The sequence below is a fragment of the Danio aesculapii genome, chromosome 21 (assembly GCF_903798145.1).
Source record: "Danio aesculapii chromosome 21, fDanAes4.1, whole genome shotgun sequence".
In the NCBI taxonomy this organism is placed as follows: domain Eukaryota; kingdom Metazoa; phylum Chordata; class Actinopteri; order Cypriniformes; family Danionidae; genus Danio; species Danio aesculapii.
Genome location: NC_079455.1, coordinates 4,565,297 through 4,591,329, shown reverse-complemented (window position 1 = coordinate 4,591,329; position 26,033 = coordinate 4,565,297). Strand labels below are relative to the sequence as shown.

The 26,033-nt window shown below is 36.0% G+C and overlaps 1 protein-coding gene across 1 annotated transcript in view; it reads right to left on the bottom strand.

The window, feature by feature from the left end:
• Positions 1-16,812: 16,812 nt before the first annotated feature.
• gabrg2 (gamma-aminobutyric acid type A receptor subunit gamma2) overlaps positions 16,813-26,033 on the bottom strand; it is a 111,307-nt gene continuing 102,086 nt past the window's right edge. Inside the window, exons 9-10 of the mRNA XM_056446521.1 lie at positions 25,828-25,851; positions 16,813-17,268 (exon numbers count right to left, since the gene is read on the bottom strand). Coding sequence (XP_056302496.1) covers positions 16,987-17,268; positions 25,828-25,851 — 306 coding nt within the window. The 3' untranslated portion in view covers positions 16,813-16,986. The remainder of the gene's footprint in view (positions 17,269-25,827; positions 25,852-26,033) is intronic.

Below are 26,033 nucleotides of genomic sequence, written 5' to 3'. Positions count from 1 at the left end.
TTAGAATTTAAAGTACTGATTCGCCCTATACGCAGACTATGCAAGGTGCGTAGGGCTCCACAATATACGGAAGGCCCCCTACTTTGCTTAGGGCCCCAGAGAGACTATAGGTGTACTCACACTAGGCTCTCCGAACCGTGCCTAGGCACGCTTGACCCCCATTTCTCGGTTCGTTTGACAAGTGTGAGTGTTCTGTTAAACCGAACAGTCGCATCATCGATGACGCAAGGCATCAGGCTCCTTATTAAAAATACTCCTAGCAACCAGTAAGAAAACTGTGACTCGAAAGTGGCTACAACTGGAACCCCCTACAAAATCTGAATGGTTGGATATTTAATGTTCAAAATATGGAGAGGATGACTTTTTCCTTAACTACAAATGGACAAATACCTACAATATTGGGAGAAATGGATTGTACTTATGCCTTCACACAGTGTAATCTGATTTCTATATGTATTTGTTAATGTGACCTGTAAGGAAATATGCGACCGGTCAACTGTTCATTTAAGTTCCGGTGTTTTATTGTACAACTTTATTTATTTATTTATTTATTTATTTATTTATTTATTTCTTTATTTATTTATTTATTTATTTATTTATTTATTTATTTATTTATTTATTTATTTATTTATTTATTTATTTATTATCATTAATTAATTAATTAATTAATTAATTATTATTATTATTATTTCTTTATTTATTTTTAAATCTATTATTTGTATCTTTTTTCCTTGTTTTTTCTTTAAAAAAAGAGAAATAAAAATAAAGTATAAAAAAAAGAAGCTGTGTGTAAAATTCTAACTTTGGACACTCAACCTTTAGCAGTTGGTCAGTTAACAATATATATTATTTTCTTATGTTCCTGCTCTCAGCTGTTTCTATCATTTGCTGATGGTAAAAAATAAATAACTGAAGTGACCTTTAATTAGTATTTTGCTCTTTAAAAACGATATTTTTGTTTATTCAATTAAGATATTTTTCAGGGTCTTAATATTAATTCTTTTTTATATATTCTTATGTAAAAGGTTCACATTTATGCAACCAATAGTTAATAAATTGGTCGTTTTTTTCCATACTTACTGTTGCTGACTTTTGTTCTCAGTTTGCTCTAGCCGTTCATACATTCCACTCAACGTAATAGGTAAAAGTAAAGTATTCATGATTTGTGCTGATTATTGTATCGGATTTGTATCGGTATCGGTTCGTATTGAAGGCTGCAATATCGGTATCGTATCGGAAGTTAAAATGTTGTATCAGGACATCCCTAATTGTGATGCAGTTCATAAAGAAACGGAATATTAAATGAGAAAACAGTGGGCATGCTTACTTCCTACTGCGAGCTGATTGGATGTGGTAAAGTAGACATTTCATTTAGATCGGAAAATGGGTTTGGGGTGAGTTATTACAACCTAACAGACTCCTCCTCACCATTTCTATTTGCTGTCATAGCGCTGTCAAAACTGACAGTTGAAGGCAAATACCTCAGACGGATGTAACCTGAGACTTTAACCGAAAACGATTATGATTATGACCTGCATGAAGTATGTGAGCTAACAAAATCAATATGGTTAGCTTTGATTTCATGTGTACTTTAAAGCTTGGTTCTTCTAAAGGTTGCAGCAAACACTTCATTCAAAGGACTCCTGGCTGGCCTACAAAAATAGGAGCTCCAGTACTATCTCATAATTTCCTGAACAGATAAAATGGGTCATTTTGACTGTTCTCTCTATGAAACAGAATCATTCATCAGTATCCCTGTTGGACATTCATACTTATTCTCTGTTGGTATGTGCTGAATTATACTGTGTGAATAGCTCAATAATCAGTATATGTTGGAAAATATTCTGTTGCCAATTGTTTATTCATACATTCACCACCTACACAATATCGAGTAGAGTGTGTATGTATGTAGCAAAACTGATCCCCCTCATTTTCTTGTTGCAGGCCCAGTTTAAAATAGCCACCACAGTTACAATACAAGGCAGATGAGGTTACTCCATTAAATACTTTAATGACTTATGTACAATTAAATAGTGGAAATCACATCATTTTAGTGCGGTTTATTTATAAACTAACTTCGAGAGGATCACATGCTCACGGCTGGTGACATGATGCGCTAATCAGATGAATCACTATAAATAACCAGAGTTTCTCACCTCAGTTATCTTCGTCTTGAAGATTCCCCCCTTCCACCCCTACTCCTCCTCCTTTTTCCAGATAGGGCGGCACGGTGGCCCAGTGGTTAGCACTGTTGCCTCACAGCTAGAATGTCACTGGTTCGAGTCCATACCAGGCCAGTCGACATTTCTTTGCAGAGTCTATATGTGCTCCCGGTCCTTGCACGAGTTCCCCCCGGGTTTCCCAGTTTCCTCACACAGTCCAAAGACATGTGACATAAGTAAATTGACCAATCCAAACTGGCATCAGACAAACTCTTAGCCAGCTATCTCTCATAGCAATTCCTAATCCATTAACCGTAACAAGCAGGGGAGTCCTTGAGACATACCTAAGCTAAAACTCCCCTCTCGCCCAGGGCTCGAGGATCTTATAAGCTCAAGGCTCTCTCCTGGGACAGCATGCCAAACATGCTTTATTATCAATCATCAACTAAGTGTGAACTCTTGAAATTAAATTAAAATAGCAACTTTTGGCTCCTTTATGTCACCTCACCTGCAAGTAAAGTTGGGAAGCCCTTTGGGAAATATTTGAAAAAGAAAAAAAAAAAAAAAAGACAGGAGGGCTAATAATTTTGACTTCAACCGAAAAACAGATCGGTTTGACCCATTTGCCTCAAATGTAAATAAGCAAGCAAAGAATTTGGGTGATTTTTGACACGTTAAATAAAAGTGGTGTCTTTATTTTATAAAGTCTTTATTTTTTTCAGATGCATTGCGAGAATACCGGCAGCTAGCTCTCTGCAACTCTCACATGGTCGCCCACTGAAGCTAAGCAGAGCTGCGCCCGGTCAGTTCCTGCATGGGAGATCACATGGGAAAGCTAGGTTGCTGCCGGAAGTGGTGTTTGCGAGACCAACAGGGGGCGCCCAGCCTGCGGTCTGTGTGGGTCTTAATGCCCCAGTATAGTGACGGGGACTCTATACCGCTCAGTGAGCGCCGTCTTTTGGATGAGACATTAAACCGAGGTCCCGACTCTCTGTGGTCATTAAAAATCCCAGGATGTCCTTCGAAAAAAGAGTAGGAGTTTAACCCCGGCATCCTGGTCAAATCTGCCCACTGGCCTCTGTCTATCATGGCCTCCTAACCATCACTATATCACAATTGGCTTCGTCACTCTGTCTCCTCTCCACCAATCAGCTGGTGTGTGGTGTGCGGTCTGGCGCAAAATGGCTGCCATCGCGTCATCCAGGTGGATGCTACACAGTGGTGGTGGATGAGGAGATTCCCCTCTATGTGTAAAGCGATTTGAGTGCCCAGAAAAGCGCTATATAAATGTAAGGAATTATTATTATTATTATTATTATTATTATTAAGAGTCTTATTGTTATTTAATGACCTGAAGCAAGTCATTCAGGCTTTAACTCTTTTATCTGGAGCTTCTTTTTTTATTGAATGCTCCGCAGCCTTTACAAATTGCAGCAGCTAGGCTTTTGACTGGGGCCATGAAGCAGGTCAGATTGCACCAGTGTTTACCTCGCTGCAGTTAATTTGATGGTGCAGTACAAACTTTTAATGTTTGTTTTAAAGGTCTTGCCTGTTTCCTGAAATTATCTTCGATATCTTCTTGCTGGTTTATCAGATTTATAAAAGTCATTTCAAGCATTACTTGAAAGATGCCCAATTCTTGTTTAATGTCTGAGGGGGACGGTGCCTTCTCTTTTGCAGTTCGTCTTGGAGTAATTTACCTTTGGTAATCAGACATTGTACTACATCGGATAATTTTAAGACAAGTTTGAGAGTGCACATGTACAATGTATCTGGAAAGTATTCACACTGCAAGTAAGTAGTAGTCTTTTAAACAAGCTATTGTTTACCACGTTGGCAGATTTCTTTGCTTACCCCATTGACAGATTACCAACACAGGCTTATTATGAAAACATACCCTCGTATACATTTCTGGAGATCGCAAATTATGTAGCCAGAAGTGCTTATGGCTGCATTTCATCTTTAAAATGAATGTTACAGGGCAGTATGACGCCGTCAACAGCTTCTGTTTTTTTTTTTCCGAGAACTGGACCGCAACGACTGGGTTCGAGTTCAATGAAGAACGGTTCCAGAAAGCAGGTAAAACCAAAACAAAAATCAAAAAACAAAATAAACAAGTAAATAAGGGTGAGAATGTGGTAAGATCTGAAAACGTGGTAAAAATCAGACGAGGGCTTTTCTTTTTCTGGATTGCTTTTGAAAACACTGTCGGTTGGGTTTAGGGAAGGCATTGGGCACTGGTCGATCGGTGCCTATTAAAACACTCGGTTAGGTTTAGGGAAGGGGGTGGGTGGGTGTATCGATCGGTTGGTCTGTCAGTCGACAGCGGTCTCTGGTGGATTTACGCGAGAATAACAGGCGTGAATGGCACTCGCAAGAAAAATTTGAGATCCGAAAAAGCATACACAGCGGCCTCTGGTGGATCAGCAAAAACAAAAAGTGCTAAAAAACGTACCTCCTGGACTATTTTACGGTCTTTGTTGTCATCAGAAAAAAATTGGTTCAAAAGCATCAGATTAGAGGGTTATGTAATCCATTAAGTAGAACAAAAATCAATAATTTTATATTAAGCAAATGAGCAAACTGTGTTTAATAAATACTGATGCCAGAGTTTAAGTGTTAACAAGGTTTCATTTGTAAGCCTGACTTTTGCTGCTTGTTCAAACTACGTATTTAAAATGAGTTGAAACAACACAATTCTTAAGGCTTTTTTTGACAACTTAATTGTGTTATGTTCAGTCCACTTAAATTTGTAAAAACATTGAAGTTAACTTAATCATTTTGTGTTTGGACGACATGAAGGTATTGTGTGGAACCCAGCATCTTTTACAGTGTAAAAAAATTTACATTTTAAATGTTACCAATAACCGGACTGCAGTCTTATCGCCTATCCCAGAGTTCATCAAGATTCTTTGGATTCATTTTCAATGCCTCCTCCTTCATCTTACCCCAGACATGCTCAATAATGTTCATGTCTTGTGACGGGGCTGGCCAATCCTGGAGCACCTTCTTTGCTTTCAGGAGCTTTGATGTGGAAGCCGAAGTATGATAAGGAGCGCTATCCTGCTGAAGAATTTGCCCTCTCCTGTGGTTTGTAATGTAATGGGCAGCACAAATGTCTTGATACCTCAGGCTGTTGATGTTGCCATCCTCTCTGCAAATCTCTCGCACACCCCATACTGAATGTAACCCCAAACCATGATTTTTCCTTCACCAAACTTGACTGATATCTCTGAGAATCTTGGGTCTATGCGGGTTTCATTTGGTCTTCTGCAGTATTTTTGATGATTGAGATGCAGTTCAAAAGATTATTCATCAGAAAAATCTACCTTCTGTTACTTTTCCATTTGATCAACTAGCAGTCAAGTTATTATTTGTTGCTCTTACAACTGGGATGGACGACAAGACTTTTGTCAGGTAGGTTTTCTATATCTAGATGATGTTAATATGTCTATATTGTATGTTTCAGAAAACCACACATGACATTCCAATATTCATCAGATCAATTTGCAATATATATGCAGGGGAAATAACTGAGTGTTTTCCACAGACAATAAAATATGTAACAATGTTTATTATTTACATGTGCTCTTCACAAATATTGTATTTGTTACTAAAACACTTTCGGTTTGTGAGATTTGCCCGTTTATACACATGATTATATTTGTGCAATTAAGAAAAAAATGAACATAAGATTGAGGGTGAGGGCTCACAGCTTTAGACATCGACAATGCTTTATCCATACGACTATGATTTTGTGCAAACAATCAATTGCCGCTTAAGTGAAAGTTACACAATATAAAACCTTTAGATGATATTTGGAAGATACAATTAATAAAGCTCACACATTTTACAGTTATCATAGTAAACAAACATGATAAAAGAAAAAAGATACCACATTAGATCAGAATTTACACCGAAAAAAAAAAATACAAGAGAGATTGTAATTTGTACGGTATTTTTTTTTTCTATTTTTGTGCTTTTAAGCATTAATATGACATTCTTTAATGAGTTAATGTATATTTTACCTGAAAACAAGACTGGAGCTTTAAGAATTTGATTAAAGAAATGACGTATAGCATGTCAGAAAAGACTAGAGAGAAAGTGTCAATAATACCCACATACAATTGAAAAGCAAAACAAAATAAGTCCTGGTTAACAAGATGTTGTGAACATTAGCCACTAAATATAGATTTAATCCACCTTGAAGCTTATAAGAGCTATTTGACTTGAATTAAAATAGTCGTTTTCAGGTTTGTAGCAAATAAATATTCACTCATTCATTTGTTTTCCTGAACAAGGTGTCTTTAGCATTAGCATGTAGCATTACCTCATGCAGTTTTCCACAACAGCATTTAAGTAATGTGCCAGCAGTTGATCACGCCACAACTTATGGATGTTTCTTTGGTGGTACAGTGATCATATCAGATGATGATTTTTAAACTTCATATCAATATTTATGCATTTACTTGATATGAGAGACTAAAAATGCTATTAGCATGAGGAGAAGACATGGTAGGCTACTTTATAGGATCTTGTTAGAATGATGCAGACATTTCTGTAAAAACCAAAAAACAAACAGTTATAGCTTAACTTTAACATAATATTAAATTAAAATGCTGCAATAAAATCATAATTTAAAATAAAAAAAGAAAATTAATATATGGACATTTATCGACACTGTAAAAAATATCTGTAAATTAGCATTTTTTCGTATTTTGTGATTCTGGCTTTTATTTTCTAGCTTTATTTATGCTTTTGAATTGCATTATGGGACCTTGATCTTTCTTTACGCAACATTTAACCTTGAAAAGTTAAAAAAAGTGAGTTTTATTGACATTTTTAATAGTTGCATTGTAGGCTCATTCTGAAAACGTAGCCCTATATACATTTCTGGAAATCGCAAATTTATGTAGCCAAAGGTACGTATGGCTGCATTTCATCTTTAAAACGAATGCTACAGGGTGGTATGAAGCCGTTCCTTTTCGAGCTTAATAGCTGACACCAGTGGCGGTTCTAGTTTAAATGGCACCCTGGGTGAACCACCCCATTTGGATGCCCTTCCAGCCGCAACCCAGAACTGGCCAATATACCGCCCAATATTATTATTAATATACAGTTATTATTCTAAATAATAATTAACATTTTTAATAGTTTAAAGTGATATATTGTCTGGTTTGGTGTTGTATTTTACGCTACAAAAACCTTGTAATAAACCACCAGTACATTTTCTGTTATATTACAGCCTTATTTCTCTAAATATTATACATTATATAATTTGAAGCTACTAAAATGTCAATAAAAGTCACTTTGTTAAAATGTAGAGTTGAATTTTCAACATCAAAAGTCGACAGAGCAGAGATCAACATCCCATAATGCAATTGTGAATTACAAAATACAGATTTTCTTTTACAGTGTAATACTATGTACTTAAAATGGTAAATTTGCGCTTTTTGAATGATGACAGTATTGTCCAAAAGTATCCATCTACAAGCATCTGAAAATAAATTAAATTAAATACTATAATGCTGTATTACTTGCCAGGCCAATCGTTGTCATTGTCATTTTGCAAAGAACACTATGCGCCTGTGTACATGTGCTCCTATTATCCGCCATTGTCGTTTTTATTAAAGGAATAGTTCACGTAAAAATGAAAATGACCATATTTTACACATTCTCACCCCATCCTTAGTGTATATGACTCAATCTGTTCTGTCAGACAAACACAGTCAGTAGTTTTAAGTTTTATACTGTCTCTTCCATGCTGTATCATGCGATTTCAATAAATAGCCAACGCTATTTCACGCCAATTCGTAACTTTTCAATCTAATGGCTAATTCGTGATGAATCTCATTTGTACAATTTAGTATGATTTGCTCATCCCCCAATGACGGTTGGGTTTAGTGGTGGGGTTGGGTGCCACGCCTCCCTTATTAAAATCGTACGACAGAACTTGAATCAATTTGTACGAATTAGCCACTAAACTGACAAAACGTAATAAGTTTCTTGTGAGATTAGGCTGGGTGTTGGTTTTTTTTTTGCACATAAATCGTAAAACTAACCCTTACTCTACCAGGGGTCAACACACATCTTAAAAAGCTCTTCTTCTCTTGAAAGATTTTAATGCGTTCTCGTTTTCCACTTTCAATTAGTCAGTTGTCCTCATTCGTTTACTTTCTGTTTCCATTTCGTTGGCAGCAATGTATCTTGCTTCATTATGAACACGTATCACCATCTGCCCAAAGTCAATGATTTGAGCATATAATTTAAATATTAGAAATAATTTAGTTACAAAAACAGGCCGCGTATGGGTTAGTTTGACTAGTGATTTAGGAGCCGATCACACTGAACGCACTTTTTGCACATTTTTTGGATGGTTTACTAATGACAGCAAGCGTTTTGCTGACTACGGAGATTTTTGGAGATGGAGGAAAGACTTTAGGTAGCTATTTGGAGTTATCCGAAGCTGTATGACTTCACAAATCATGAATATCACAATATTATAAGATATTAAAATTATAATAATATCAGCAGCAGCGCTCACGCACAATATGCAGCTGATTCAGTCGTTGTTTAGTGACAAAAAGCGCAGCTTCTTCAAACTTAAAATGAGCTGAAACACAATTCTTGAGGTTTTTTGGGGGGTAACTTAATTGTTTATGTTCAATCTATTTAAATTTGTAAAAGCTAATGTTAACTTAATTCCTTCATGTTGTCTCAACACAAATTGATTGTGTGGAACCCAGGAGTTTATACAGTAAAAAAGGGCCACAACCCCAATTATACAGTATATACACTGTAAAAAAAAGTCGCAACAACAAAGCTTTTCAAGTTACTTTAACTTAATTTACTACGTTAATCAGATTTCATAATTTTTTTTAAGTTTTACAAAGTTTAATGAATATTTTAAGTCACTTTGACTGACGTAAGTTGAGATAACTAGAAAAGTTCCAACCTAAAGATTGATGGCAGTGTAATTTTTGGTCCCACTTTATATTAAGCGTCCTTAACTACTATGTACTTGCATCAAAAAATAAATACAATGTACGTACTGCGTTCATAAGGTATTTGAGAACACTTGTGGTTGTCTTGAGTTGGGATAGGGGTTGGGTTATGGACAGGTTTGGTGGCATGGGTAGGTTTAAGGGTGGGTTAAGGTGTAAGGGATGGTCAATACAAATGTAATTACAGAAGTTAGTTACAGATGTAATTACATACAGGTAATTAATCAAGTATAAGTACACAGTAAATACATATATTTACACAATAAGTACATTGTAACGAACTATTAATTCCTGTGTAAGTACATATTAGTTAAGGCCACTTAATATAAAGTAGGACCTAATTTTTTAACTATTTTTTACAGTGTAGAAGAATCAGTATAAAACGTAAAAAAATATGGACACTGATGTCTGACAGAAGAGAGTCAAATACACCGAGGACACCTCGAGGATGAGTAAATTCTAGGGTAATTTTCACAGTTTTGTAGCTTACACAGTGACAGTATTGTTATTATGTTATACCCAGCCTGATCTCACGAGAAAACGTAAGTATTTTACGTTTTGTCAGTTTAGTGGCGAATTCGTACGAATTCGTACGAGTTCAGTCGTACGAAATTGTATGATTTTAAAAAGGAGGCGTGGCACCTAACCCCACCCCTAAACCCAACCGTCATTGGGGGATGAGCAAATCGTACTAAATCGTACGAATTAGATCGTACGAATTCATACGAATTAGCCACTAAATTAAAAAGTTACGAATTGCCGTGAGATTGTGTTGGTTAAACCTTACATTTTGAAATCCATTTTCAACAAGTGTCTTGTACATGAATGGCTGAAATGAGTGAAAAGCTATTCAGTTTTTGCTTATGTCTTATGTCTTGTATGGTGTCTTGTAAACGCCCCCTTATAGAGACAAGATGGCGGCGCGGTCACATTGCGAGGCTCAGCGTCTCTCCAGTTAACTGCATTTCGTTGCCTTGTACTTGTACATGTGTAATGAAACAAGTTGAATCTAATCTAATCCTAATTTGAACACCATTAATTTACTAATGCGTGACTTCAATTCTGACATTTTGCCATATACTTTTGTCATTAACACTACTAATTTGTTTGTATTAAAGAAGATAATTTGTCTGACCGAGTGGATAAAGCACTCCTATTGGTGTGTAAAAACAGGAATCTTGAAGGAAAAATAAAAGGGATTTAGATGGCACGATGCGAAATACTTCATATTGTGGCACTAAACTGATCCACACTCACACAGTTTCTATTGCTACCTCAACCATTTTACAGTAAAGAAGGAACAGTACACGTTTTCATGGCCGGGTGATATCTTTGGGGTCCGGCTGTTGATTTCGTGGACCAACATCCAGAATATTCACTCAAAAACGGCAACAAATTCTGGACAAAAAGTGATATGAGTGTAGGTAAAGCAGCATACGAACATCAATCTGGTTATATAAAGGGCTGAGAGTTGAGGATTTTCAAGAGACTCCTATGACACATCATTTTTAGTGAGTATAAACTAATCGAAAATTAATCATGCTCATGTGTTTGATGCAAAAAATATCAAGATGCATACATATTTACAAAATGCAAAACCATACTGTACGCGGTTTCTTTTTCCCTTTCGGCATATGCATAATCGGAACTGTATACAGGTCTGGATTACATACTACTGCATGTAGCCAGAAATATTTTGCTTATCCTTCATATTTGCTACCAAGTAGAAAGAGAGAAACAGAGGAAACCAAAATGATTAAACCATCCCATTATACCCTACTTTGGCAAGTCTGAGATTTGGAATATATGTTTTTTTTTTATGCCCACAGTGTTTAAGTTGCATTTTTTAAATCAATATTATTATTATTTTTTGTAAAAATGCTGTGCCCAACACCAAACACACATAATCAGAAGCATAGTTAACAACCTGGGGTGAGATTTCTGAAATCGACGGTCTATTCAAAATAGAAAGTGGTTTGTGCTTGCATATGTTACATTTGCGTAATGGTAGCTTGATATTGTTTCCCCATACTGACAATGTACTAAAGAGAATATTTAATACATGCATGCATGTCATTTGCTAACTGCAGCGAAACCGAAGCTTAATAACACACACATTAACATATCTATCTACATATCTACTAAACTCATCTAAATGTGTATTTTTTTCGTTCTTTTTTAAAATGTAAAATAGAGAGTGCGACGGTGACATTTATGATAAGTAAGCCTGTAGACGTTTTGCTGTTTGTTTGACAGCTGTTTTTTAAATGTGAGACGGTGCTAAGGAAAACCTGGTAATGCTTTACTTGAAGGGGTGTTCATAAGACATGAAAGTCATGAAAGCTTTATAAGCATGACATGAATGTCAATGAGATTTTATGCATGTCTATGAGTCATTGGCTTAGTTATGTCATTTTAAATGCAGAGATGACATTTTTTGGTATGACAACTCGACATTACAACATAACTTGTCTTAGATCTGTCATAAACATGCTTATAACAACTGTTATTAAGTTTCATTTGTTTAGATATGCAATTTTAAATGTAAAGATGACATTGTTATGACAGCTTGACATAAACAAATACATAACTTAATCTTTGTCATGACAACTTGACATTGCGATGTAACTTGTCATAAACATGCTTATAACAACTGTTATTAAGTGTCATCTGTTTAGATATGTAATTTTAAATGCAAAGATGACATTGTTTGTTATGACAACTTGACATAAACAAAGACTTAACTTCATCTTTGTCATGACAACTTGACATTACAACATAACTTGTCTTAGATCTGTCATAAACATGCTTATAACAACTGTTATTAAGTGTCATTTGTTTAGATATGCAATTTTAAATGCAAAGATGACATTGTTTGTTATGACAACTTGACATAAACAAATACATAACTTCATCTTTGTCATGACAACTTGACACTGCAATGTAACTTGTCATAAACATGCTTATAACAACTGTTATTAAGTGTAATCTGTTTAGATATGTAATTTTAAATGCAAAGATGACATTGTTTGTTATGACAACTTGACATAAACAAATACATAACTTCATCTTTGTCATGACAACTTGACATTGCAATGTAACTTGTCATAAACATGCTTATAACAACTGTTATTAAGTGTAATCTGTTTAGATATGCAATTTTAAATGCAAAGATGACATTGTTATGACAGCTTGACATAAACAAATACATAACTTCATCTTTGTCTTGACAACTTGACATTACAATGTAACTTGTCATAAACATGCTTATAACAACTGTTATTACGTGTCATCTGTTTAGATATGTAATTTTAAATGCAAAAATGACATTGTTTGTTATGACAACTTGACATAAACAAATACATAACTTCATCTTTGTCATGACAACTTGACGTTGCAATGTAACTTGTCATAAACATGCTTATAACCACTGTTATTAAGTGTAATCTGTTTAGATATGCAAAGATGACATTGTTATGACAGCTTGACATAAACAAATAGATAACTTCATCTTTGTTTTGACAACTTGACATTGCAATGTAACTTGTCATAAACATGGTTATAACAACTGTTATTAAGTGTCATCTGTTTAGATATGTAATTTTAAATGCAAAAATGACATTGTTTGTTATGACAACATGACATAAACAAATACATAACTTCATCTTTGTCATGACAACTTCACATTACAATGTAACTTGCATAAATCTGTCATAAACATGCTTGTTTATGTATAAAAAAGACATAACTGAACAAATGACACTAACAGTTGTCATAAGCATGTTTATGACAGATTTATGACAATTTACGTTGTAATATCAGGTTGTCATGACAGTTGAAATGATTTATTTGTTTATGTGAAGTTGTCATAAAACAATGTTATTTTTGCATTTAAGATTACATAACTGAACAAATGACACTTAATAACAGTTGTTATAAGCATGTTGTCATGACAAAGATAATGTGATGTATTTGTTTGTCAAGTTGTCATTACATAAAATATCATCTTTGCATTTAAAATGACATAACTGAACAAATGACATTTATTAACAGTTGTCATAACCATGCTTATGATAACTGTTATTTAGTGTCATTTGTCCAGATCTATCATTTTAAATGCAAAGATGACATTGATATGACAACTTGACAAACAAATACATCACATTATCTTTGTCATGACAACATGCTTATAACAACTGTTATTAAGTGTCATTTGTTCAGATCTGTCATTTTAAATGCAAAGATGAGATTGATATGACAACTTGACATAATTGACGTTATTACGTGTCATTTGTCCAGATCTGTCATTTTAAATGCAAAGATGACATTGATATGACAACTTGACATAATTGACGTTATTAAGTTTCATTTGTTTAGTTATGTCATTTTAAATGTAAAGATGATATTGTTTGTTAAGACAACTTGACATAAACAAATACATCACTTCATCTTTGTCATGACAACTTGACATTGCAATGTAACTTGTCATAAATCTGTCATTAACATGCTTATAACAACTGTTGTTAAGTGTCATTTGTTCAGTTATGTAATCTTAAACGCAAAAATGATATTTTGTGTTATGACAACTTGACATAAACAAATAAATCACTTCATCTTTGTCATAACAACGTGACATTACAACATAACTTGTCATAAATCTGTCATAATCATGCTTATGAAAACTGTTATTAAGTGTCATTTGTTTAGTTGTCATTTTAAATGCAGATGACTTTGTTTTGACAACTTGACATAAACAAATACATCACTTCATCTTTGTCATGACAACTTGACATTGCAATGTAACTTGTCATAAATCTGTCATTAACATGCTTATAACAACTGTTGTTAAGTGTCATTTGTTCAGTTATGTAATCTTAAACGCAAAAATGATATTTTGTGTTATGACAACTTGACATAAACAAATAAATCACTTCATCTTTGTCATAACAACGTGACATTACAACATAACTTGTCATAAATCTGTCATAATCATGCTTATGAAAACTGTTATTAAGTGTCATTTGTTTAGTTGTCATTTTAAATGCAGATGACTTTGTTTTGACAACTTGACATAAACAAATACATCACTTCATCTTTGTCATGACAACTTGACATTGCAATGTAACTTGTCATAAATCTGTCATTAACATGCTTATAACAACTGTTGTTAAGTGTCATTTGTTCAGTTATGTAATCTTAAACGCAAAAAATGACATTTTGTGTTATGACAACTTGACATAAACAAATAAATCACTTCATCTTTGTCATAACAACGTGACATTACAACATAACTTGTCATAAATCTGTCATAATCATGCTTATGAAAACTGTTATTGATGTCATTTGTTTAGTTGTCATTTTAAATGCAGATGACTTTGTTTTGACAACTTGACATAAACAAATACATCACTTCATCTTTGTCACGACAACTTGACATTAGATAACTTGTCATAAATCTGTCATAAACATGCTTATGACAACTGCTAGTAAGTGTCATTTGTTCAGTTATGCCATTTTAAATACAAAGATGATGTTGTTTTTTATGACAACCTGACATAAACAAATAAATTACTTCAACTTTGTCATGACAACTTGACATTAGATAACTTGTCATAAATCTGTCATAAACATGCTTATGACAACTGCTAGTAAGTGTCATTTGTTCAGTTATGCCATTTTAAATACAAATATGGCGTTGTTTTTATGACAACCTGACATAAACAAATAAATTACTTCAACTTTGTCATGACAACTTGACATTAGATAACTTGTCATAAATCTGTCATAAACATGCTTATGACAACTGCTAGTAAGTGTCATTTGTTCAGTTATGCCATTTTAAATACAAATATGGCGTTGTTTTTATGACAACCTGACATAAACAAATAAATTACTTCAACTTTGTCATGACAACATGACGTTACGAAGTAACTTGTCATAAATCTTTCATAAACATGCTTATGACAACTGTTATTAAGTGTCATTTGTTCTGATATGTAATTTTAAACGCAAAGATGACATTATGACAGCTTACATAAACAAATACATCACAACCACTCTTCATATTTGTCACGATCACTTGACATTACAACGTAATTTGTCATAAATCTGTCATAAACATGATTGTCATGAGGCATTATAATTGTGTCATGTTTTTGATCAATGACAAACAGTATTTATTTAATTTAAATATATTAATGAGGCTTTTATAAAATGTATTACACGTTTATAATGGCTTCATGACATTATGTTTATGACAGGTTTATGACAAGTTTTGTTGTCTTGGTAATGTCAAGTTGTTAAGTTGGTTGTAATGTATTTATGTCAAGTTGTCATAACAAACAAAGTCAACTTTGCATTTAAAATGTCGTAACTGAGTGAATGACACTTAATGACACTTGTTATAAGCATGCATAAGATTGTATTCATTTAATCATGTGTCATGTCATGATAATAAAGGTTTAATGATAGTCTTATGAACACTCAAGTAAAGCTTTACAGAAAATGTTTTAAAGATTTATACCATAATAGTTATAATAATAATAATACTATAATTATAATAGTGTGGAAGGTATATGAATAGAATATAATACAGTAAGTTCTATCAGAATACTCACCCCAGCAACTTGTTAAAAACTGAAAGATGAGCAGGACTAACTTCTGGTTACTAATCCTGTGGGTAAACACCACACCTATCCAAGGATGGAAAGGAGGCTCATACTGATAGGATGCAAAAAAAAAAAATAATTGAAAACAGTACTTATTTTTACATGTAACAATATTATTGTGCATTTATAAACGACAGACATCTAGAAGTGGCCATAAATAATGTCAAATGTTTCCTGACCCCTTTTTTTTGCCTCTTTTTGAAGATGACAGAAGACTAAATTTTCTTTTGGCCTAAAAGGTGCATGCAGTATGATGTATATCACTACATTATACAGTATTCATTATATACAACATTTGTACAGGTGACCATATGTTTAACCAGCCATGACCACACATGAAAAACCAGTGTTACAAATGGCATAGAAATTTTAAACACTTGATTTTTTTTTTTGTTCTTTAAAATGCACAAATAAAAAAAATTTAGGAATTATTTGTTCATTTTTGATCAATCTTTTTTTTTTTTAGCCTCAGCAGCTATGCATTTGGATAAAGTTTTCCAAAATCTCTGTAGTGCTTACTTTTGCTCTATACGGGCTAAAAGTGTCATAGTCAGATTTCCCGCTTTTTACCAAAAGCGATAACGGAATTTCCAGAAATAATATTGTCTGCGCCTTTGATCGTTTTTTTTTTTTTTTTTGCTACAACGTTTGCTTTATGCACAATATATACTTGCTCGAGAAAGATGTAAACATAGACAAACCAACATTTCACATATTACATAAACACACAGAAAACATACTTAAAACAAATGAAAAGATAGATAGATAGATAGATAGATAGATAGATAGATAGATAGATAGATAGATAGATAGATAGATAGATAGATAGATAGATAGATAGATAGATAGATAGATAGATAGATAGATAGATAGATAGATAGATAGATAGATAGATAGATAGATAGATAGATAGATAGATAGATAGATAGATAGATAGATAGATAGATAGATAGATAGATAGATAGATAGATAGATAGATAGATAGATAGATAGATAGATAGATAGACTGGAAGAATAACAACAACGCCAACAAAAAGCAACTTAATGTTTTCAGTGGGTTCACATTTCCATAAAAGAGGGTTGCTGGAATCTGTAACGTAAAATAAGGCCAGCCTATGTTTTTTTAAATATTTATATATATATTTATATATTTTAAAGATAGAGATAGGAAAACCAGTAAACTACGTTGAATAGACCGAATGCGGTTGGAAAGAAAATGCGAGCGTAAGAGTCAATCTTAGCAACACGGATGTGCAAACGGCCGTGCCGCCAGGCTCCTGAGCGACAGTCCTCGAAGCAGCAGAAGAAGCTGGTGCAGTCCTTCCCGTCCAGACATTCGTAGCCGTATTCCTCGTCCCGCTCCTGCATTTGGGTGGCGTTGTTCATCTGGATGGCGGTGGCCGAGCGTGGGCGAATGTCCACAGTAGGGGCCTGCTTTTAGAAGAGAACACAGAATCAGCGACGGATCGTCAAATACAATGGATATCTCCACTAACTGTTCACTAACAGTCCACGTTCAAAGGTTTGCCAAAGCACCTAATTTGGTAAATGACGTGTAAACTACAATTGTTGGCTGTGAAAAATGGTTGCGTTCTTTGCTATCAAATTAATGCTAAAGCTGTTTGTTTATCTGCCTGTTTTTAAATTGTTTGAAATTAGCGAGCTATTACATATCATGCAATAATAGTAACAAAAGTGGTGGGGAGTAGCTAGCTAAAAGTAGCACAGATAGCTTAGCTACCGTTTTCAGTAGCTTACCTATTGATGATTAGGTCCACATAGATGTGCACGCGAAGAAATCGGCACATTTTTTTTGCTCATCAATGAGTCTATTTAATTTACTTTATAATAATGTAAATATACAGTTTGTAAAGATATTTTCTGTCAATTATAGATGTATTATATGAGAGATTTTTAGTTACTATACTCTCAAAACCATTCCGCAAATTTTATACAAAATTACACATAGAAAAAAGGCAAAATGTCGCAGATTCTGTCTTGGGGGGGCTTTTCCAGTAGCTAGCTACTTTTTTTTACAGCAAGTAGCGTAGCAGCTTGTCAACAGATACAGTCCATTTAGTGAACCTGTAATGATCTGAAGCAGCAGATATTTGTTTTGCAAATATAAATCATATATTTTTTGGTTTTAAATTTATTTATTAATTTTTTGCAGGTATTTTTTGGGAATTAACAGTTGAAATTTATTCTATAACGTATTCTAGCAGCTGACAATTAACCCGAAGAGCGTTTTGGTTACTGTCATAACCCACGATCCCCTAGGAAAGGAATGGAGACGTTATGTCTACTGATACATTGGAAATTGCTAGATGACCAATCAACAGGCCAATGAAGCCCTATGAATTGATTATAATCAGCTGAGTATATACCCTGCAGATGAAGGTCAAGTCAGGCTTTTAATCACTGAAGAAGCCGAACACTCGGCTATATCAGCTGGAGACCCAGCTACTGTGGCAAGGAGACACAACGTTTCCGTTCCCTTCTTCAGGGAACATGGGTTACGTTAGTAACCAGGACGTTCCCCTTGAGACCGGGAACTTGTTGTGTCTCTAGAATGTTGTGTCTACTGACACATAGGGAATGTGAATGGAAAGTGCCACAGCAGCTAAGCCCATCACATGTTTGGTGAGATGTTTGCCAAGCATAGCGTGAGCGCACAACTTCACCAAAGGTGCAACCTTCCAATGTCCCCAGACCATTGTTTACCAAAATATAAGAATATTTAGAATTCGGGAGTTGTACTAGTCTTTTACCTAGGTAAAGTAATTGTAGACTAGGGATTTTAGAGATACAACAGTACGTTGGGAAAGTGACCCAGTCCTGAAGGGGAAAGATGCTGTGGAGGCCACCTGCTACCTAAATGAAGAGACCTTGTCACAATATAAGCATATGGGCTAGTCCTATCCCAGATGAATGCTACATATGAATAAGATAGTTAGCTGGTAGGAAAAACACGGGTCCGCCTGAGAAGAGGGAACTCATCGTGGCTGACTGATGCATTTGAGATCACCAGGCGGGGATCACACATAGCTGGCACCAATCCCCAAAACGCAGATTGACCAAACGGGCAAACCAGACAACGTGCATTTCCACGCATTTCTGGGTTAGGAAGAATGGCACAGCAAGCATTTTTTGACACTGAGTTTAGTTGGCTGGGCAACCAGGAGGAAAGCAGCTCCACTATTAAGATTGTTAAAATTATTAAACTATTAAAATTCCACAAATACATTAGGTATAGCCCAGCTTCTTGGCTAACAGAATCTGCTAGAGAGCCATAGCTTCCGAAGAGGAGGCAACTCTCCTTGTTGAGTGTGCTCTCACTCGCAGGGGACACGACTTTCCCTGGCTACGATATGCAAGGGTGCTGGCATCCACTATACAGCGGGCCAATCTCTGCTTTGATACAGTATTTCTCTTCTGCTGACCAACAGAGGAATAGCTGCTTACAGGTTTATGCTCAGAATGCGGTCCACATAAACAGCGCAGTGCGCGAACAGGACACAGCATTGCAAGACACGGGACTGCCTCCTCTCAGGCAGCACTTGCAGGTTCACTACCTGGTCTCAAAAAGGTGTGGTAGGGATCTTGGGCACATAGACATGAGAGTAGGCCAGCCTGAGTTCCAGGCACTATTCAATAAACGATAACGTCTCCAGATCACCGACCCTCTTGATTGATGGCAGGTATGTTGCAAAAACTCTAATGGAGGACAGCTGCTTCTCACTCAGGGCTGTCTATGCTAATAAGAGAGAGATTGTCACTAATAGGCAAGACTTTCCTCGTCTAATGACATGTACAAATGAAGAATGTCAATTAAAGTGATTCTGCAGACTGCTTATATGAAATGTGAATTTTTTTTATTTATTAAAATTTGCCATTGGAGGCTGGCTATATCCACACACTGTTGCCACACAACTGTGTTCAAACCCATAATAAAAATGATTTTTGCATAATAGGTCCACCTTGAAAATGAACATCAATTCACGTTTTTGTAATATACGCCTTTAAAAAAAAGTAACTTCAATGTAACTAGCTACTTTTAGGAAGTTACTTGTAGTGTAGCTAGCTACTTTTTCAGAAGTGTAGTTTGACTAGCTTAGCTTGGCTTGGCTTAGCTTGCTGATGAGTGGCTTGTAGCGTATCAAGCTACAGTTTCAGAGTAGCTTCCCCAACACTGAATATGAACTAATATTAAAAAATAAAATACTGCATCATCTACATCTGTCATCTTTTCCTTAAGAGATTGCGTGGCTCTTTCTAACAAGATATTATGTGTCAAAATGCAGAAGAGCAGTTAGATAATATTAATAAGCTGAAATATTAGTTTAAATATGGATTTGATACACACAAACATTATAAGACCAGCTTGTCAATATTGCCCATTAAGAGAAACAAGATCATTGGGACATACAGTATCCACATTTCTGGACAATTTTTCTAAATATATTTTTGCCCAGGACGGGAAGAGTGCTTCAAACCCCTTTGAAAAACGAAGCACAACCAGCTGTTCATGCTGGCTTCTCCAGTTGCACATTATGTAGCATTTAGGACAGAGCCACCTGAGGCTGTGTGGAAACGGGCCACGTGACTCGCTTCTCAAAGGGTTTCACGGAAGCATGTGGAAAGCACAAATAGAGCACAAATAGCCTGCCACGTGGAAAGAAACAAATACAGTGGAATTTGCAGCTTTAACTGGATGAAATATGACAACCTTAAGAAAAGGAAGCTTCTCTCCTTGTTTTATATATTGCTTTTTAACTGTGGTTCTCAACTGTGGCCCAAAATGAGAAAAAAAGCATCACTACATAAATGTAATCACAAAGGTTTAATTATATAATCACATATGATGTTTCCTTTGGTTGAAATCCTTTTTGGAGGGTTGTTTGGTGCACATGGAGAGACAATATGGTGCTTGCAGGTACCTACAGGCTCATTGGAACCTCTGAAATACTCTTGGTCAACTGTCTTCCAACCCCAATCAAACATTATTCAACTGTAATTGTCAAGTAATTCTGTTTCAGAATTGAACATTGGTTGGACAGATGTGTATGATTAGGGCTGGAACACAAAGTATACTTAGCTTTAAATTTCTTACTTCTGTCAACACAGCCTTTCAAAGTGCACTTTTGAGAGTGTGCTTGACATGTTGACATAGCTGACTAATTTTATTACTGTCTTTAGTAGTTTGTTGTTTTTCTGTAAAACAATCAGCCAAGGCTCTTTGGAAATATGCGCCTCACCGTACATTTTTTTGCGAAACGTCAAATAGGGTACGTTTGGTTACACGTTTTAGATGACAAATCCACCAGAGGGTGCTGTTTACATCTTTGGAAATCGAATTTTTTTTTACCTAAGGTACAATTTTGTTGTACGTTTCATTTACATGTCATTCTTTTACACAAGAAGGCAGAGCTTGACGTACAGATCCCCAAGTGTATCACTGACCTAAACCCATAAACCATATGTAACGGAGGCCAGCTAGCGAAGTGCTATGCAGGTAAACCTCACTCCTCTGAGCTCTAAAGGTGCTCTAACAACAGACACTAGAGGCCATGGTCTTTAGCCTCCTTGTTAGAGCAACCGACTCCCACGCAAATAATCGCCGGTTCGATTTCAGCTCAGAATCAGGTTGGGTTCGTGGGGGCTCGTCCGGGATGGGAGTAGGGTTTAGGGGGGTGAATGTAACAGAGGTTAGCTAGCGAAGTGCTATACAGGTAAATCTCACTCCTCTGACCTCTAAAGGTGCTCTAGTGACAGACGCTAAAGACCATGGCCTCTAGGATCTGTCATAACATGTAACCCACTGGTCCTACTGCACCTAACCCGATCTGAGCTGGGATCGAACCAGCGATTCTTTGTATGGGATTCGGTTGCTCTAACAAGGAGTCTAAATACCATGGTTTTGGTCGTCTATCACTAATTATGTGTGTACCTCCGTTACACATAAATAGCTTTTTCAAAAGTATATGAAAGAGAAAAGTGCATTGCTGCAACATAGTTTACTTTGATTATACATTGATTTTGTGGCTTTTGTGGAAGCATGCTTCACCAGACTCTAAACCGAGAGCATCACAAGTACAAAACCGTACAAAGTGAGCCACTGAGCAAACTGACCGAATCAGGAAAGTTGTCCATATGGAGATAGATATAGGTAAAGCAAACGTATTTGATTACAAATCAAGATGTTTTGTGGTATTTACTTGGTGTTATGCAAAGAACTACATTTTTATTTGTATTTTCAATGAGCCTGTGTAGGAAACAACTGGCCTTGCTAAGAACTGACACTAAACTAAGTAGCGCAAAACTAATTCAAAGCACATTTACAAGCTGCACATATCGTACACACAGTTACAAAAACCATGTGTGCATAGAGTATATGTATAGTATTATAGTGATGAATCTTGTAAAACATGTATACTTTAGGTTCGAGAGGAAAATTGGCTCCTTTATACGAAGATGATTTTGATTTGGACTATTCTCGGATTTAAGATTATTGCTCATTGAATTTGAAAATTTCATCAATTTTTTTGCACATAAAAAAATCAATTAGATCTCACGTTGTGTCAATCGTATTGACACACTGCCTTCGAAACTTTAGGCCATCATAGTTTGTTGAACCAGATTCTATTTTTTTCAGGTTTTTTGCATCCAAAAAGGCGTTTTGAGAAGTGTTTTGACAACTCTGGGCCATCGTACAAGTGAAATCCAAAATGCAATTAGAGAAACTAATCCATAATAGTAATAATAATAATAATAATAATAATAGTAATCTTGCAGTTCTCCTTCCTTTCTCCACAATCTAAGGATTAGATGGACCCAATATGTCCTCTTTTTTTATAGAATAAAAATGCTGCTCATCCAGACTGACTTTTGTACAGTGTTTCAGAAAAATAACCTTCGTCCACACTAGACAGCCTAAAACGCGTGATACGTGACCAATCAGATTCACTTGGCATGTGCACATTTTGCAAGCATTCAACAGTCTGTCAATTGTGTAATGGTTATATGAGATGGGCTTGACGTATCAGGAAATGATACGCAATAGTCCATATGACCAGTCAGAGAGCGATCGTGGATAGCCATGCCTTTATTTTTTAAAGTTTGCATTTCGGTCCGTCTATACTAAAGCAGCATTTCCAAACAAAAACCGGGGCTGCGTCCAAAATCGCCTACTACTCGAAGGTACTGCATGTGAGTTTAAATGTACTACTTGGCCGTTAGAAAAATACATCCTATACAGTATGAATGTCAGTAGTGTGAATGGAACTCAGACGTACTACATCCGCGATTTTGTCATCATCATGTGACCTACCCATGCCAGTTGCGTCGCTTCACTCCTATTCATGAATTCTCTCACGGTGCATCATGCGATAGCATAGCGTCCATCGGATGTGCTCTTCAGAATCGCGTCGTAAGTAGTAGGTCACCCAGGTACTTCTCACATACTGTTTTTCGAATTCTATGAATTCGGACATACTACTCGGCTCGCATACTGTTTTTAGCATACTATATAGTATGAAAGTATGCGATTTCCGACGCAGCATGCATCTTTAGTAATTTTAAAACACTCAGGTTGCATCCGAAATCGCCTACTATTCAGTAGATACTGAATCTGATTTTAAATGTACTACGCGGGCGTTAGAAAAATACGTTCTATACAGTGTGAATGTGAGTAGTATGAATGGAACTCGGACGTACTACATCTGCCATTTTCATCATGACATGACCTACCCGCGTCAGTTGCGTCGCTTCATTGCCATTCATTAATTCTCTGACAGTGCATCATGGGATAGCGTAGCATCCATCCGATGCGCACTTCAGAATTTTGCCGGAAGTCAAAGGTCATCCGGGTACTTCTCACACACTGATTTTTTTTAATTCTATGAATTCTGACATACTACTTGGCTTGTATACTGTTTTAAGCACACTATATAGTTTGGAAGTATGAGATTTCAGAAGCAGCTTTGGTCTTTAGTGATTTAAAACACTCAGGCTGCGTCCGAAATCGCCTACTTCTCTTAGGTACTGCATTTGAATTCAAACGTATACTCTGCCGTTAGAAAAGTACGTTCTATACTGTATGAATGTGAGTAGTATGAATGGAACTCGGACGTACTACATCCGCCAATTTGCCATCATCACATGACCTACTCACATCAGTTGCGTCGCTTCACTCCCATTTCTGAATTCTCTCACAGTGCATCATGGGATAGCGTGGCGTCCATCCGATGCGCACTTCAGAATTTTGCCGGAAGTCAAAGGTCATCCGGGTACTTCTCACACACTGATTTTTTTTTTATTCTATGAATTCTGACATACTACTCGGCTTGCATACTGCTTTTAGCATACTATATAGTTTGGAAGTATGAGATTTCAGAAGCAGCTTTGGTCTTTAGTGATTTAAAACACTCAGGCTCCGTCCAAAATCGCCTACTTCTCTTAGGTACTGCATTTGAATTCAAACGTATACTCTGCCTTTAGAAAAGTACGTTCTATACTGTATGAATGTGAGTAGTATGAATGGAACTCGGATGTACTACATCCGCCAATTTGCCATCATCACATGACCTACTCACATCAGTTGCGTCGCTTCACTCCCATTTCTGAATTCTCTCACAGTGCATCATGGGATAGCGTAGCGTCCATCCGATGCGCACTTCAGAATTTCGCCGGAAGTCGTAGATCATCCGGGTACTTCTCACATACTGTTTTTTTCAAATTCGATGAATTCTCACATACTACTCGGCTCGCAAGCTGTTTTTGGCATACTATGGAAGTATGCGATTTCAGATGCAGCTTGGGTCTTCAGTGATTTTAAAACACTCAGGTTGCGTCTGAAATCACCTCGAATGTACTGCATTTGAATTTAAACGTACTACTCAGCCATTAGAAAAGTATGTTCTAAACCAGGGGTCACCAATCTCGGTCCTTTAGATTTAGCTCCAACTTGCCTCAACACACCTGCCTGGATGTTTCTAGTATACCTAGGAAGACCTTGATTAGCTTGTTCAGGTGTGTTTGATTAGGGTTGGAGCCAAAATCTGCAGGACACTGGCCCTCCAGGAACAAGTTTGGTGATCCCTGTTCTAAACAGTATGAATTTGGACATACTACTCAGCTCGCATACTGTTTTTAGCATACCATATAGTATGGAAGTATGCGATTTCGGAAACAGCTTGGGTCTTTAGTGGTTTTAAAACACTCAGTTTTCGTAATCCTAACATAATTGTTTAAAACGCAAAAGCGATAGTATAAACAGCACCTTAGAATAGCTCAGTACTAATTCCTTAACAATCAAACAAGGCAAATTAATGTTCGTATGCATGTATTGTGTATGACAGTTGTCCATTGTGTGAAAATACTAACAAACTATGAATATATGAATGAATCAGACTGTTGTCCAAAATTTAAGTCCTGAAGCAATACTTGTTGAGAACCACTGGTATAGTCTGGTGTGTGAAATTACACAAGAGTAAGTCCGTCTCCTCCAGATTCTGGGGAACTTTCTTCTAATCCAAAGTGGAAGTTAAATATAGGCCTGTGCCCCAATGCACATTGACTGTTAAAAGATTACTATGGCAAAATCTGCCAAAGCCTCATGCTCTTTAACTGGGATTAAGGTAATTAGTGTGGTTGTCTATTTCAAGCTGTTAAGGCTCTGCTGACTATTTCTGTCAGGTTTCAAAGCCTCATATACAAACACGCAGAAAGGGAGGAAGGCGGGCACATTTCGATCCAAAGAATGATGCAAATATTTCAGCCATATTAGTCAATTTCTTTTACGTTAAGAACAAAAGTCAAATGAAATCAAGAGATTTTGTGCTGACAAAAGTGTGCCCCACTGCCTTTCACAGCACAGGAGGTTCAGTACTAAACTTGCTAGATGTTAGTGCAGTGAGTCTAAAGACCAGACACAAGAGCAGTGTGGTTGCGCAGACACATGCATGATTAGTGAACTTTACATGAGCAATATACCTTTGAGGAAAAGAGCCGCAGGAGCTTTTGTCCACACAGGAAACAAAAAAAATATTAGGAATCGAAAAGAAGACAAAACACAAACACACACAAACCAACAACAACAACAGAACATCAGACATACATGAACAATAGAATGCGAAAAGGCTCTGAAAGTGGAAAGAGAACATATTACTGCAACTCACACATATACATAGACACAGAGG